Consider the following 14952-nt stretch of genomic DNA (forward strand, 5'->3'; position numbering starts at 1 on the left):
AGCCACTCCGCGGCACGTGGGATCTTCCCGGACCGGGGCACGAACCCGTGTCCCCTGCATCGGCAGGTGGACTCTCAACCACTGCGCCAGCAGGGAAGCCCTGGAGCTATTTTTGGTTATCATAACTGAGGGGCAGGGGTTGCTTTTGCATGTTGTGGATAAAAGCCGGATGTTTCTAAAACCCTATAATGTGTAGCATAAACAGTCCCCTGCAACAAAGTATTATCTAGCCCCAAATGCCAGTGGTGCTGAGGGTAAAAAGCCCTGGGTTAGAAATTATGCTTATTGAATCCAATTGTCCCATTTAATACCCAGTGACTGTGCAAAATAAAGTTGTTTCTATCCCCATTTTACAGATGAGAAGATCAACCTTTGGTGGTGATTAAGAAACTTGCCTCTGGCCATTCAGCTATTTCTAGATAGACATGGGACTTTTAAACTAGGCATATATGCGTCCAAAGCCTATACCCTTTCTCCCGACCCAGCAGGTAGTGAGCTCCCCATCACTGATGGTGCTTAAAACTAGGCGGGGTGAGCAACCACTTGAAGGGTGGACAGAGAGAGGAGTCTCAGGTATTTTGCACTGAATGACTTTTGAGGTCCCTCCTAAAGATCACTTTCTCTGATTCTATTTTGAAATGGGATTTGTCTTTTTAGCCCTGGTATTAGAATGGCAAGCAGATAGCCCTTGGCCATGACCAGTGAAATCTCTGTGCTTTGTCTGTGCACCTGTGAGTCTTATTCCTATTAATATCCCAGCCCTATCAGGCCAGAGGGCTAGGGTTCCAAACAGGGGTGGCCAAAAATCATCCCCTGCCTCCATCTCATCCACATTCCGGGCCCAGGCAGTTATTTTTACCAACACGTGTAAATGGGTCCAGCCAGTCCTCCTCTGGGAGGACAGTAGAGGCACACAGGAGGAGAGCTCTGGGGTTGGGACGCAGGAAACACGAACTATTTTATACCTTTAGAGGCTGCGATTTAGTATTAGATTGCTCATCAGTATAATTCTGCCAGTTTAACAGCTAATCACAGTTGCTCTTTCGTGAAGAAGGAACACCGAGAGGTTTACTCACTGGTTGTCAACCCGGGCCTCAGATAAGCATGAGCTGGAGAGCTTCTAAAACACACCTGGGTCTGGGCCCCTCTACCAGAAATTTAATTGTCTCAGGTGAGGCCTGGGTAGCAGCACCTGGAGAGCTTCCCGGGAGATTGTAACATGCAGCCAGGCCGGGGGCCCCAGGTTACCTCCACACTTGAGTCCTGCCGTTTCTCTTCAGAAGGACTGCGCTCAGGTGCCCGTGGATTTTAATCTGTCCTAGAGAGCCGAGGAGGAGGAGGTGTTGAGCCATTGCTTCCCAGGGTATCCTTTGTAGGTGACGGAGTGGAGGAGTACCCACACGCTGCTGTTCTTAAATTTGCACCTGCTGGGATCTGAAACTGGCATTTCTCTTCGTCCTTCAAATTCCATATTTTAAATGGTGTAATCTGAAGGTGCATGTAATCATTTGCTTAATTTTTCACAAAGCTTTGAAGGTTTCCTCTCCAGGCTGTTTTTCTCACCAGCGTAGTATGTGGAAAGGAGAAGCCTTTCCTTTTCATGGCTGCAGTCCTGTCCCCTGGAGGGGGAAGCTTAAATACTTAATGAGTTTTGAGGGAAACTTTTTAATAACAACCCAGTTAATGACCTGACTGGATGATCGATTGTACGCTTTAAACTCTGGTCTCCAAACGTCTTTGCTCAGTAAACCTTATAAAGAATTTTGAAGAACTATTTCTCACACATTTTTTTAAGATGACATCTATAATTTATCAGTAACTTGATAAGTTATTAGTCCAATAGTTGCCAAAGATGTAATTTTTAATGTATTGAGTATTTTGTGTGTGCTTTAAATACATTTCATGACATATCCAGTATTTTGGTTCTTTTGTGATCGCAGATACAGCTCATTTTATGGAAAATATCTACCATAAAATTGAATTAACCAAATCAGTCCTTATTGCTAAAAACAAGTCAGCCATATCAGGCTTGTTTCCTGTCATTTAAAAATCGGACTTCATTTTTTAAATCAAATAAACAAGAAAATTAGTTGGATGGATGGTAAATATGCAAGACATTGTCATTCCATGAGCCTGTCGTCCAGGGGAAGGAAGAGTCTGTCTCATGTTCCCTCAGCTCGGGAGCTGTGCCTTTTCAAACTGTCCCTTCGTTTTGTGTTTCAGAGGTTTTTATACCCAGCACACTGAACTGTGGTAAGATTGGGAAGGGTGAGAAGTACGCCTTTCTTTGGAAAGCGGGAGAATGGGGTTGTGATTTAGGAAAGGCAAGGAAGCAGAAGACAGACTCTGTTGTCAGGCAGATCGAGTTTAGGGAAGAGGACATAGGGAGGGCTCTAGAAAACGATTTCTTTAAAACTTCCCATGCCCAAGTTCCCTGGAAAGTCTTTGTTTATCCTTCGGGGTCTGCCTGCTGCAGTTGGAAGAGCTCAGCTTTAAAAGATGTTGGGGCAGGGGGAGGGGATCAATCAAAGAATCAGAAGTATTTAGCTCCATTTCATTTCTCTTTCAAACGTATACTTCAGTCATTTCATTTTTGTATTAATACACAGGTAAGGAAAGAAGGACACATGTAAGAATATGGACAGGACGCACAGTGCTGAGATTATGTTCCATGGGAGTTTACAGATTGTAAGAACTGTATCTGGCAAGCGTCACCTGAGGGGATGTGGAGTTGGGGGCTGCAGCGCATCAAACGAGAGTCTTCTGGGGGTAGGGGGAGCCTGTTAATGTTTGTTTTTAAGTCCATGGAGTGTGAAGTTACTCTGTGGTGGTGACAGCATGGACCCTGGAGCCAGCCTGCCTGGGTTCACATTCTGGCTGCTGTTTACTAACTCAGTGACCCTGGGCAAGTTTCTTAACCTGCTAATAACAGGCTTCTGATACATGATTGGTGAGCTGCACGTAAGCTTATTATTCTTTGCCATCTTGAAGTTCTTACCAGAGTATGGCTGGATGGAGCTCTCCCCCCAGCAAATTTTGAATAGAGTCCATTGGCCAGAGATGTGGTTTCAGCCAAAACACAGCCATTGCAGAAAAAGACTTATCAGGACCTACCTGGGATGCCAAAGCTCCTCTGAAAAGTCAGTCAGTGTCCTCTTGTAGCTCTAGTACCTCTTGTAGCTCAGAATCGTCACTCATTAAAGTTCCAAGAATGATACCGTACTGCACTTATGTTACATGTGATCTGTTTTTGCTTGAGGACGATATTCCACACACCCAAACTACTGTCCAGCCAGACAAGGAGATGGGCTGCTAGTTTCAAATGCTTTGAAGTATGAGGAAGAGCTTTTAGCAGTAAACCTGTTAATGAAATCAAACTATAAAAATGACATTGAACCCATGGTGTCCCTAGGCGCCCTTTTCCCCCTCCTTCGATCATTCTTTTACCCTGCTTTGGTTACTAAACGTGTCTGTCGTGAATCATTTCATTCAGATTCTTTTTTTTTTTTTTTTTTGTGGTATGCGGGCCTCCCTCTGTTGTGGCCGCTCCCGTTGCGGAGCGCAGGCTCCGGACGCGCAGGCCCAGCGGCCATGGCTCACGGGCCCAGCCGCTCCGCGGCATGTGGGATCCTCCCGGACCGGGGCGCGAACCCGGTTCCCCTGCATCGGCAGGCGGACGCGCAACCACTGCGCCACCAGGGAAGCCCCATTCAGATTCTTAAAGTCTGTTTATTGGTAGCTGAGCTCACAGATAAACAACAGAATCTAGAGGTATCTTTACTTTCTTTTGTTCTTTATACATTTAATCTATCATTAAAATTGCTTGCAGAAAAATTGATTGTAAAACTTCTCCAGAGAAGAAATGAGACACTTATCCTGAGAAGAATCACTGTATCCTGAGATCTTGAGAAATTAAAACAGCTTGGTATGATAAAATCAGAAGCACAAAGTTAAACAGTACTGTGTCATTAAATGAACCCAGTGACACATTTTCCTTTTCACCTTGAAGTTTAATCTCAGGCCAATTTGCTTTGTAACAAGTAGAATATATGTAAATGTTTACCTTATTGTAGCAGATTGTAGTCATTAAAAACTTAGAGTTTATTCAGCAAATTTACCATGCCTTTCACAAGGAATGACAGTGACGCCTAAGGTTTTTCTACGTGTGCATTTTCTACAAAGATAGATTAGCCTTATAAGAAACTGTCAGGGTTGTTCGTGGGGCAGCTTTTGCGCAGCTGGACAACTTTGAAGCAGATGTAAGACGGCACTGTGACTCCAGGCCAGGCCCCAGACCCTGTAGGGGTGGCAAGCTGTGGGCTCCTCCTTTCTCTGAAATGATACACAACCATAGACCACAGTCTGTGTCACCAAGCGCGTCTAGGCTGAAGGGGAAACTTCTTTACAAACAGGGAAATAAAGAGATCAACGTTGAGGTGACACCCTGGGGCCGATGACACTCTCCGCATCCTGCAGGCAGCCCTGGGCCACGCCTGTTCCCTTCCCGGGCCTTTGCTTTATGTTGTCAGTGCCACGGCTGACCTTGCGCTGTTGTACTGACCGTGGCAGTGGCTCCCGCGGGCGCCTGCTGGGCACGGTGGTCAGGACCTCGCGTGCATAACAGTACTTACTCCCTCGTCACACCGTGAGCAGCCTCGAGGCTGACGAGGGTCCAGGAGCAGGATGCTCTGAACCACCACCCCGCCTTCCGGTTCCCCCCGTGATCCAGCCCCTCATGGAGCCTCATCTGAGCCACTTGACGCTGTCCTGAGCACACCCTGTCTCCAAAGTCTTCCTCTCCAATACGTTCTCCCTCCCACTGTCCGGGGACCTTTCTAAATGCAGTCCTTGCCAGTTTTCCCTCCTTGGTGTCCTCATGTATCCTCTCATCCCCCAGTGTGCTGTCCTCCCACATAACCACACAGGGCCCCTCAGACCCAGCCTCACCATCTCTCCCTTCCACCACCAACCCCAGTCCCCCCCAGGTCCCCCCACCGGCCCTCTCTTCAGGCCCTTGCGCCTCTTGCCCGATCGGCTTCATACCATTCTCTTTCCACCCCCGTCCGTCCTCCTGGCAACCTCCTACTTCTGACCCTGCGTGAAGATTTCATCCTTCGTGAAGCCGTGCCTGCCCTTGACCCTGGGCAGGCTTAGAAACTTCCCCCGCTGTATCCCTGCAGCATTCTGTTAATGCCTCTGAGATGGGGCAGTCATGGTCAGTGTCTGTACAGGGATACCCACCACCTGTGGCTGTCAGGCACTTGAAATGCAGGTGGTCCAAAGAGAGGTGTGCTGTAGGCGAGAAGCACACACCAGATTTCAAAGACTTAGCACAAAAATAAGAATGTAAGACACTTTTAGTAATAATCTGCATATTGATTACATGTTGAAGTGATAATATTTTGGATATATCGGGTCAACTAAAATAGATTATTAGAATTAATTTCGCCTGTTTATTTTTTTTTATGGGACTTAGAAATTTCCAAGTTCTAGATGTGGCTCATGTTACATTTCTCTCTCTAGTACATGGCCAGTTGGCTTCTGTCCCTAGGAGGTGAGGGCACCTAGTCTCGGTGCCTTTCAGGCCAGGCGCAGTGTAGCGTCGTCTGCCTATGGGTGACCCCCTGCCTGAAGGAGCCAGTGACCTCAGCAGTGCTGCTCACATTTTGTGCATCTGGTTCCCAGATCTCTTTCCCAGTGTTGGCATTCCCAGAGTTTATTGGATCTTAAGTTCAGAGTATCGAGCTTGGCAGCAGGCTGTAATGCCTGTGGGCCTCAGTTGACGCCTGGCCTGGAAGATGCTTACATTTGGAGCGGGGAGAGGACTGCACTGTGCCCTGGAGCTTCCTCCGCCCACCCACCCGGAGGGAGGAGGGGACGTCAAGCGCATCTCATCCCTGATGTGGTAGCAGGACACCTGGAGCACTGGAGACTCCCCTGGAACCTGAAGGGCACTGGCTTCTCACAGCCCAGTTTGAACTGGTCTAGTTATGCTCCTGGTTAAAGCCTGGCGGCTACTGCCGAGCCACCATAGTCTTTGCCAGCAGGATGGTTCTTTGCTCTGTCTGCCCCTTCTGTTTTGTCTTCTGTATTTCAAGCAAAGTGTCCCTTAAAATAGAGGCCTTCATGGTCACACATCCAGCCAGCATGGTTTCATTCTGCCCGCCTACCCAGCGTGATTTTACAGAGCCTGTAGAAGTCCTTTGAGTTTGCTCGGACATCTTGTTGACAGGGAGGTCTTGTTTGTTGTTAGAAATAACAGCCAGTGTCTCCAGGACACACCTTATTCCGTTTTAGTGAATGGGAGGTTTCAGCCCTAACCTCTGAACTAAATGGCAGAGAGACTGGCGGAGTGAAAGCTCTTTGTGTTTTGCAAAAAAAAGTATCTGAATTTTGTTTGGGTTTTGTGTTCTGGTGCTTATCAAGTGGATTTTGGGAAGGAGCGTGTGCGTTCAGAGGATGTCATCACTGGACCTTTTTCTTTATTTTTAGTGGAATTCCACTTGGCTGTTTCATTAAGGTACCTTTGACATTGTGTTTTGAAACGATTCACCTTGAAAAGCCAGAGGCACCAGCTGGTAAAACGTTGGATTATGCGGTGGGTGGTGTGGGTGGAGGCCAAACTCATGCTCTCCTCCTGAACCGCAGCAGCTCCGCTGTCGGAGGACAGGCTGGAGGGTATGGACGGAGAAAAAAGAATATTCCTCCATCCTTTTGTGTGTGATGGTAAAGCTGCCTTCGTGCCCTCTTGAGGAATGAGACAGCACCTAAAACTAAGTGCCTCTTGACACCCAGGTGACTCTCCAGACAGTAGACTGTTGAAGAGTCACTATATTTATAACATTTTGTCTAAAAGCTTTTGCAAAAGTTTCTCAAGCCATTCATTATTTAGATAATTCAGAGTGCATGCTTCCAAAGTCACTCTAAAAATAGAACCCGTTTCCCCTGTCTGGTCGGTGCTGGTGCCCGAGTGTGGGCTGCGTGCCTCGCAAGGAAGAAGCCTTTACTGGTTTAGCAGCAAAACAAAGGTTATTTTTCTGTCTCTCTGTTTGGAGTTGGGAGATTTACCTTGATTTGTAATATATGAAGATGTAATCATTCCATGTCTTTACTCTTAAATTCTTTTTCTGTGGCTTATGTTGTAATGCCTCGGTACTTCTCTTCCGTTTGTCTTGAGAAATTCTCAATATAATTTTCTTGGAAGTTGCTCCTTAATGCTTTCTAGGACATGGGTAGCACTGGACGGTTATCATTTGCGGGAGTCAAGTGGCTTTTAAACTTGTGATGGTAGCACACAAAGAGAAATTAATTTGACATCACAACTTGGTACACGCACTCAACCTGTGTATGTAGTTGAAACAAATTCCTCGAAACAGTACTTACTTATATTTCATGTGAGGCTCTAATATTTTTTATTCCATTATATCTAGTTTGTTTTAATGCTTCCCGTGAACTACTAGTGGGATTGCGACTCACAGTTTAAAAAGCGCTGCTTTAATGTATAGCTCCTGTATTACCCGCGGGTCATTTTACCTTCCAAGAATCGCCAGCCCTTTCTGATATACCTTTCCTAAAGAGCCTTTACGACCCCAGCTTTGCGTGCCCCCACCCCTTACTTCTGGTCATGTCCTCCCCACACAGTCCCCCTCCTCCCCTGCGGCTTCGATGTGAAATGTGCAGAGTCCTAGCCTAGCTCTTGCACGGTGACCTCTGTGCTCATCAGCACACAGTAAGATTCAGATCATATCCTTCGAGTGCAATTCTAACCTAAAGATCAAAAGTCTGTGGTGTTTCTTAAATGGATGTGTTCTCTGAGAAATTGCCTCTCGTTTATTTTGTGAGGACAGCTAAGCCTGGTGTCCACTTCAGTGCTGGCACCTCTGGCACGGTGTGCACAGTGAGAAATGCCCGAGGGCTGTGTTAGGGTTTCACTGGAGCTATTGTGATCGTCCCCAGGCTTTGGGGTCCGGTGATATTCACGCATACCTCTCACATACCTCTCCGTGGCCTCTCAAGGGCACACACTTGTCCCTTTCCTTTGGAGGAATGGTCTTGAATGTAGTTAATCGTCATCTGGAACACAAACTCTTAAGAGAGAGACTGTTTGGTATATTCATTTCACTTTTCCAGTAATGGAATATAGATTTTTGTTTCACCTTATGTGACACATTTCAAGGGCTCCATTTTGCATTGTCATTATGTTGGGAAAATATTTGATGGCTTGTCAGAAGGGAACATTTCTAATTGTGTTACTGACCCGCGCATTTTCAGCCTCTAGGATAGTGTGACAGGTAATTGAGGTTGAAATTGACAACACTTACCACTTAAAAATGAGCACAAGAAATGCCAATATGTACTGTGTGAGTTGAAACTAATTTGGTTTTTTGTAAGCTCTTAGGGTTAACATGATGCCTGATGGGAATAATTTTGGAATGGAAATTATTCAAGTGATTTGATTAATGTATTTTTATAAAATTGGTGCAGGGTGTCATCCTGCGGCAGTGATGACCTAGCGGTGCTCTGATGGCCTCAAACCTTGGCTCTCCAGGGCCCACAGGTAGGGATCCTGCCGTATCAGCACACCCAGGTGTTCGTGAAATACTCCTGCTTCTCATTTTGGTGTGAAGGCCACTAGCAGGCTCTCTGGTCCCTCCTAGATCTCCTCTGTGGTGTTGGAGACACATTTAATGTTGGTGTAGTGTCACTAACCTAAGTATTTTACATTGCCTGAAATGTCTGTACTTTTGGCAACAGTGGATGTTTTGAAACCTAGATCTCACCAACATGTTCCACTGACTGGTGAATCACTTTTTAAGCCAATACCTCTTGACCATGTGCTGCTCTATACACTTGATCCCTATTTTATTTTTAAAATGATTTTATTACAGTCACCCTTGATGTAGACCAGAAAATAAGAGCCTTCTGTTTACTTTAATGGTGAGGTTGCTCCGTCTTCATCTGTTTTAGGAATTGTTTTTTCAGTGTAATGAGAAAACTTGTTAAGGTACAAGTGAAGCCGCCAAGCTTTGCAGTGAGTACCACTAGGATCCCATAAACTGCTCCTTTGAGGAAAGGAGCAGGGTCGGAACAGGAGGTTGTGTTAAGGATAACATCCCAGATGGGCGTTTTAGCAGAACCCCCTTCCCCGAAGTCTCACAAACTGTGCTCTCATCAGAGTCCCTTCTCGTCCACACTGTTGAGAGCCAGCATCCCGATGAGAAGCCCAAAGCTGGTACACAGCCACGCTTTCCTGCCCATTATTGAGATGGGGGACAGTGTGTTAGTTAAGAGCCCAGACTCTGGAATCAGTCTACCCAGCTGGGAACCTCTGTGGTCTCTAGGTTCCCCATCTGTAAACTGGGTATAATAATGGTGCCCACCTACTACAGCTGCCGTGAGGATTAGATGAGGCCTTACCACGGCACTTGCTTTGCTACTGTAGCCCTGAGCGGCAGGTGCCTGTCTCTTGGTTCAGATGGTGAACTCTTCTGATGCGTTTAGAACTCTAACATCTCCCAAGCAAAACAACATGGGCACGTGGATGTTTTGTGAATTTTTGTTATAATGCACTTAGGTTAACGATCGATAGATAGCTATTCAAAGAGAGCAAATTATGAAACGGAGCTTCAGGTAAGACTGTCTTCTTCTGAGGGTTGCATCCCCGTGTCCTTTTCCTTCACAGCATCAGTACCAGTAGCAGGAGGGGAGAGGGGACAAGTGGTAGAACCTCACTACTCTCATTAGGTAGACACACAATTTATAGTCAGGAATCAGACATTTCTGTGTGTGTGGTTTTTTTTTTTTTTTGGCTGTGTTGGGTCTTCGTTGCTGCACGCGGGCTTTCTCTAGTTGCGGCGAGCGGGGGCTACTCTTCGTTGTAGTGCACAGGCTTCTCATTGCAGTGGCTTCTCTCGTTGCGGAGCACAGCCTCTAGGCACGCGGGCTTCAGTAGTTGCAGCATGTGGGCTCTAGAGCTCAGGCTCAGGAGTTGTGGCGCACGGGCTTAGTTGCTCCGCGGCATGTGGGATCTTCCCGGACCAGGGCTCGAACCCGTGTCCCCTGCATTGGGAGGCGGATTCTCAACCACTGCGCTACCAGGGAAGTCCCCACTTCTGTGTTTTTGATAGTGGAATTAACTGACATTTACACTGGCTTTATAGTTAAATCAGACAAATTCAGGATGGGACTGCTCCCTAATTCTTTGGACGGTGAAGATGTCTACTTTCTGGGCCTTGTGCTGACTGCTGCTTGTTAAGATATACAGCATCAGTACCTGATGGCCGTACGCTCGGTGAGGTATCCAGGGTGGGCTGAGGCAGACATAGCTGAGAAAATAAAAGAAAGCAGTCTTATCAGAAGGATGGGGGCTCTTCTCCTGCTTCGTGCACGCTCAGCCAGTAGTAACTGATTTTTCATTATCCTTCATGTATTGTTTAGAGGACACAGATAGTTTTCTAGTTACTCACGTAAAAGGAAATTCTAAGCGTGGAGCGAATCATTTCAGTAAATCTCGTTCACATTTATCTGCTGCTGCTTTTTAAAAGCAAGAAGAGAATGTTTTCAAGTGTGCTTCAAAAGCATGTTTTATAAATTGGAAAATTTCATAGGAAACCAGTAAAGAGTGAAAATAAGAGCCCAGGATTCGGAGTTAGGAGGTCTGGATTGTCTCTTAGGCTTTTCCCCAGGCTAGCAGTAGGACAAGTCGGATTATGTCTGAAGAACATTCCAGCTATAATAGGCATTTTGAATGTGGTAGAAGTGTGCTCGCTTTGGCAGCACATATACTAAAATTGAATGTGGTAGAAGCAACTGTGTTTTGTTTTCTTTTTTTTTTTAGCTCATTGTGGTTTGTGTGTTTGTTTGTTTTAATTATTATTTATTTATCTATTTATTTTTGCCGTGTTGGGTCTTCGTTTCTGTGCGAGGGCTTTCTCTAGTTGCGGCAAGTGGGGGCCACTCTTCATCGCGGTGCGCGGGCCTCTCACTATCGCGGCCTCTCTTGTTGCGGAGCACGGGCTCCAGACGCGCAGGCTCGGTAGCTGTGACACACGGGCCTAGCCGCTCCACGGCATGTGGGATCCTCCCAAACCAGGGCTCGAACCCATGTCCCCTGCGTCGGCAGGCAGACTCTCGACCACTGCGCCACCAGGGAAGCCCCCACTGCGTGTTTTTACGGGTAACAGAAGTCGTCGTGTTCCTTCTGGTTCACATCGCAGGTCATCTAAGCATCAGAGGCTCTGACACAAGCCCTCCTACGGCAGGACATTGTGTCAGCATGACCTACTGGACACCCCGTGGTCCAGAACAGGGACCCCTGACCCTGAGTTATGACTTCCTGTGCTTCCCAGAGTCTGAAAGGCCACCTGTGAGCTTCTCCACGTGCATTTCATCGAGGTCTGCGTGGGAGATGGAGAGGGGAAGAAGCACAGTGTGTCCAAAAATGTAACCAGTAGCTCATGCATGATCTTGGATTCTGAAGCAGTGTACTTACTAGATTGAAAGTTCAGTACCATTTTTTAACAAGTAATGTATAAGATATATTAATAACTGGCCTCTGTACTCTTTCCCAAGACTCTCAGCTCTCAAGGAGCTCTTTTGTTTATAGCACTTAATAAATATTCATGAAAATGGTCCCAACATTTCTTTACAATCTTCTCTTTAAACTGGGCCAGCTGTGCCCCCAAACCCTCTGGGGTCCCAGGTGTCCCTTCCCTGACTGATCGCATGCTCCGCAGGTCCAAGAGAGGATTTGTCTCCAATGTGCTGGGTGGTAGATGCCCTGCAGAGTCTCGGGCAGCTAAAGGTCAGGTGTGTGAGGCCTTGGGCTCACTGGTCTCCGAGGCGACGGCTGTCTGTGCCTCACCGGGGTCTCTGCCTTCAACCCATCCCCCCTGCTCTCCCATGTCAGGCCCTGGACCTTTCTCTATTTGTAAAGAAACACTTTTAAGAATGCTGACACTCAGCAAATAGATGGAAACATTAATTCTTTTCTCTCTTCTCAACAGACACGAGACGACTTCCTGGGACAGGTGGACATACCGCTTAGTCATCTCCCGGTAAGAACGATCACCTGCTTTCCAGTGCGTGCTCTGAGCAGCAGTTTCTAACTGTCTGCAGTTTGGGTGTATTTTCAGGGCGGCATTTCCTCAACACAGTGGAGAAGTGTGTGTACTCTGGCCCTGGCCCTTTCTAGAAGGTGGTCCTTTCAAGGGGATAGGAGATAGCTTAACTGTAAAACTCAAGTGCATCTGAACCATCCACGGGTGCCTGGCAGCGTCACTGGCTGCTTTCTCGTCTGCCCCTTAGTTTGTCTTCCTTTGTCACGTCATACAAAACAGCTGCCTGCTTCTGTCAAACCCCTCCTCCTTGTCACTGCGATGTCCCTGCTTTCAAGTTCACCTCTTGGGTCTAATCAAACGTCTGTTCCCTTTGTCTAGGATTGTACATGCTGTTTCTCTTGGGCTACATCTATACAAGCTAGTGTTTCCATGGCTTTCTCAGTTGGCACAGAGACAAAAGAAAAGATGCTATTGGTACTGAGTGAACTTGTCAGCTGGAAACACCCACTCTGGCTTCAGAAGTTGTACTGGGTTAGCATGTGTGGCGTTGGTACCATTCCTCTCCACTCAGATGAGCAGCAAAACAGTGGGGGCTCTTGACATTAACTGAGCTTAAAGGTGACTCTCACACGTTCCAGTATCGTTGGATGGGGGTCCAAGACCTCCTTGGTGAGAGGTAGATGGTCTCGTGTTCCAGCACCCGGCCCTCCTTCCCCAGGGCAGCACAAAGTGCCTAAAGTAGCACCTGAGAGAGGATAAGCCAAACATTTCTGCCTTCCAAGGGCGTTTTATTATGTTTTTAAACGCTTCATGTGAGCAAATAGTATAAGTAGTCTATACACTAAAAGGACTCAAACCACCTAGCGTGAGCCTCCTGCTGTGTTGAAACTCTAGCTATGGCTGTCTGTTAAAGACGAAGAAAGACTGCGTCTCCTCCAGGAAGCTGTGGAGCTCTGTTGGGAAGGAACATGATGGCAAGCGCTGTGTTCTTGCTTACTCAGGGGAGCTGTTAAGGAAGGAAGGTTCCAAGCGCCTTCCCTTCCAAAAGATCGGAAGCAAACGTAGTATCATTAGAATATTTTTGTTTGTTTCTGTATAAAAACCTGAAGCTCCAAGGTGCTTGTGGAAGGTGGGCTTATGCTTGATGGCATAAGCCATCGGAACCCTGATTGTTCTTTTAAAGTCACACTGAGAGCGTATGGACGTCTCAGCCTTTGTGCAGAAAGACTGTTCACGTATTTCTACATCAGTGGGTCTTCTCTCATGCTCTTCAGGTTGAAGCTGTAACCGCCTCACATTTTTCGGCAGTGTTGGTTGGTTGGCCAGTTCTTTCATGGGTGTCCCCAACCTCCCTTTTCCCCAACATAAAAACCACATCACAGTCAAGGTAAATTATGTATTAACTCTAAGAGGTGTACGTGAAATTTTTAAACAACTTGCTCCGACAATCCCTTGAGTGATTGAGTGCAGATTGGTTTTGAAAGTTTGAGTGGAACTCCCAGAGAATAGAAGAGCGTTCCTCTTCAGAGACCACATCAGTAGAGGGAACAGTTTACCTTTGGATTTCGGTGGAGGCAAGAGTGAGCCTTCAAAGAAGGAAGCGGTGCCAAGGCTCCAGGCTGGGATAGAAGCCAGCCGGTTAAAGGGTGGAGGAGGGAGAGACCAGAGAGGACTGAGGACTTTCACATGAGCTGAGCCAGTTGAGAAATGGAGCCTCCCAGTGTTCAGTCTGTCCCAAGATAAGCTTACACTGGAGTGCTGTATCTCCTCCTTAAAATTGACTGGCTTTGTGGAGCCCGCTACAGTCTCCAAGATGGCCCGCAAAGGGAGCGGAAGGGGAGGTGAAGGCGCATTCTTTATCCTCTAAGTGGTCGTAGAGCCCAGCTGGCATATTCTGAGTGGATATATGGCTTTGGTCGCAAGATTTGAGGTGCTCTCATATGTATATTTGGTCATATGTGTAGGACACTCATGGGAAAATAGCACAGTTAATTTTGTATGATAACACAAGTGTGGGCATGTAAAATGGATGTTAGCATTTGAATATATTTTGTGGATAAATAATGGATGCTCTTTTCTTGATAGCTATATGACCACTGTCAAGGCAGTTTATCTATATATGGCTATGTGGCCTGTGGATTCAGTATTGTTTGATGTCATCGAATTATAGATTAAAGAACTTAGGTCTTACTAATAATGAGAGAAGGGAGTGGAGAGCAGTCATGTGGTGGTGAAGTTGCTGTTGCCCACCCTTCCAAGCCTTCTCAAGGTTTAACAAATCGGACTGGGTGTTTGGTTATTGATTAATTCTTTACAGCCCCATTAGCTGATAGAGAATTTATTCCTTTAACAGATGTTTGCTGATAGGCATGATTCTACTCTCTGATGAAGAATCAGTGAAGCAGGTTCCTCACTCATGTGGCTTAGCAGAGCCGCCATCACGGTAGCCACATGTGGTAGTCGAGCATTTGAAATGTAGCTAATGTGACTGAAGAACGGAATTTATCTATTTTATTTCATTCCAATTAATTAAAATTTATATTTAAAAAGCCACACGTGGCAAATGGCACCCTATTAGATGGCTCAGGTGAGATCAGACCAGAGTTCTGTGGCTTAGGTGAAAAATACATGATTCTGGATGCCCTTTTCCTAAGATAATAATTCTGGCTGTTGGAGGGAACTGGGGGTGGAGGGATATTCCCACACCAAGTTTTACGTGGTGATTTTTCATTCAGCTTTTTTCCCCTACCTGAGGCTGTTTCTCTATAGTTGTACATATTTAATATACCAAGAATATTTAATTTAGGTAGAGAAAAGGCCCCAAAATTTGGAATCATAGAAATTAAGATAAAGAAGAGAAGTAATCTTTTGTTACTTTTTTTTTTTTTTTTTT

The 14952-nt window shown here is 46.3% G+C and overlaps 1 protein-coding gene across 12 annotated transcripts in view; it reads left to right on the top strand.

The window, feature by feature from the left end:
- The window catches only part of NEDD4L (NEDD4 like E3 ubiquitin protein ligase), a 347561-nt gene that overhangs the window by 251982 nt on the left and 80627 nt on the right, over window positions 1-14952 (top strand). For all 12 annotated transcript variants that reach the window (XM_007129666.4, XM_007129668.4, XM_024132315.3 and 9 more), the window contains one exon: window positions 12006-12056. In XM_007129666.4, the coding sequence (XP_007129728.1) occupies window positions 12006-12056 (51 nt within the window). The remainder of the gene's footprint in view (window positions 1-12005; window positions 12057-14952) is intronic.

The sequence above is a fragment of the Physeter macrocephalus genome, chromosome 19, assembly GCF_002837175.3.
Source record: "Physeter macrocephalus isolate SW-GA chromosome 19, ASM283717v5, whole genome shotgun sequence".
In the NCBI taxonomy this organism is placed as follows: Eukaryota; Metazoa; Chordata; class Mammalia; order Artiodactyla; family Physeteridae; genus Physeter; species Physeter macrocephalus.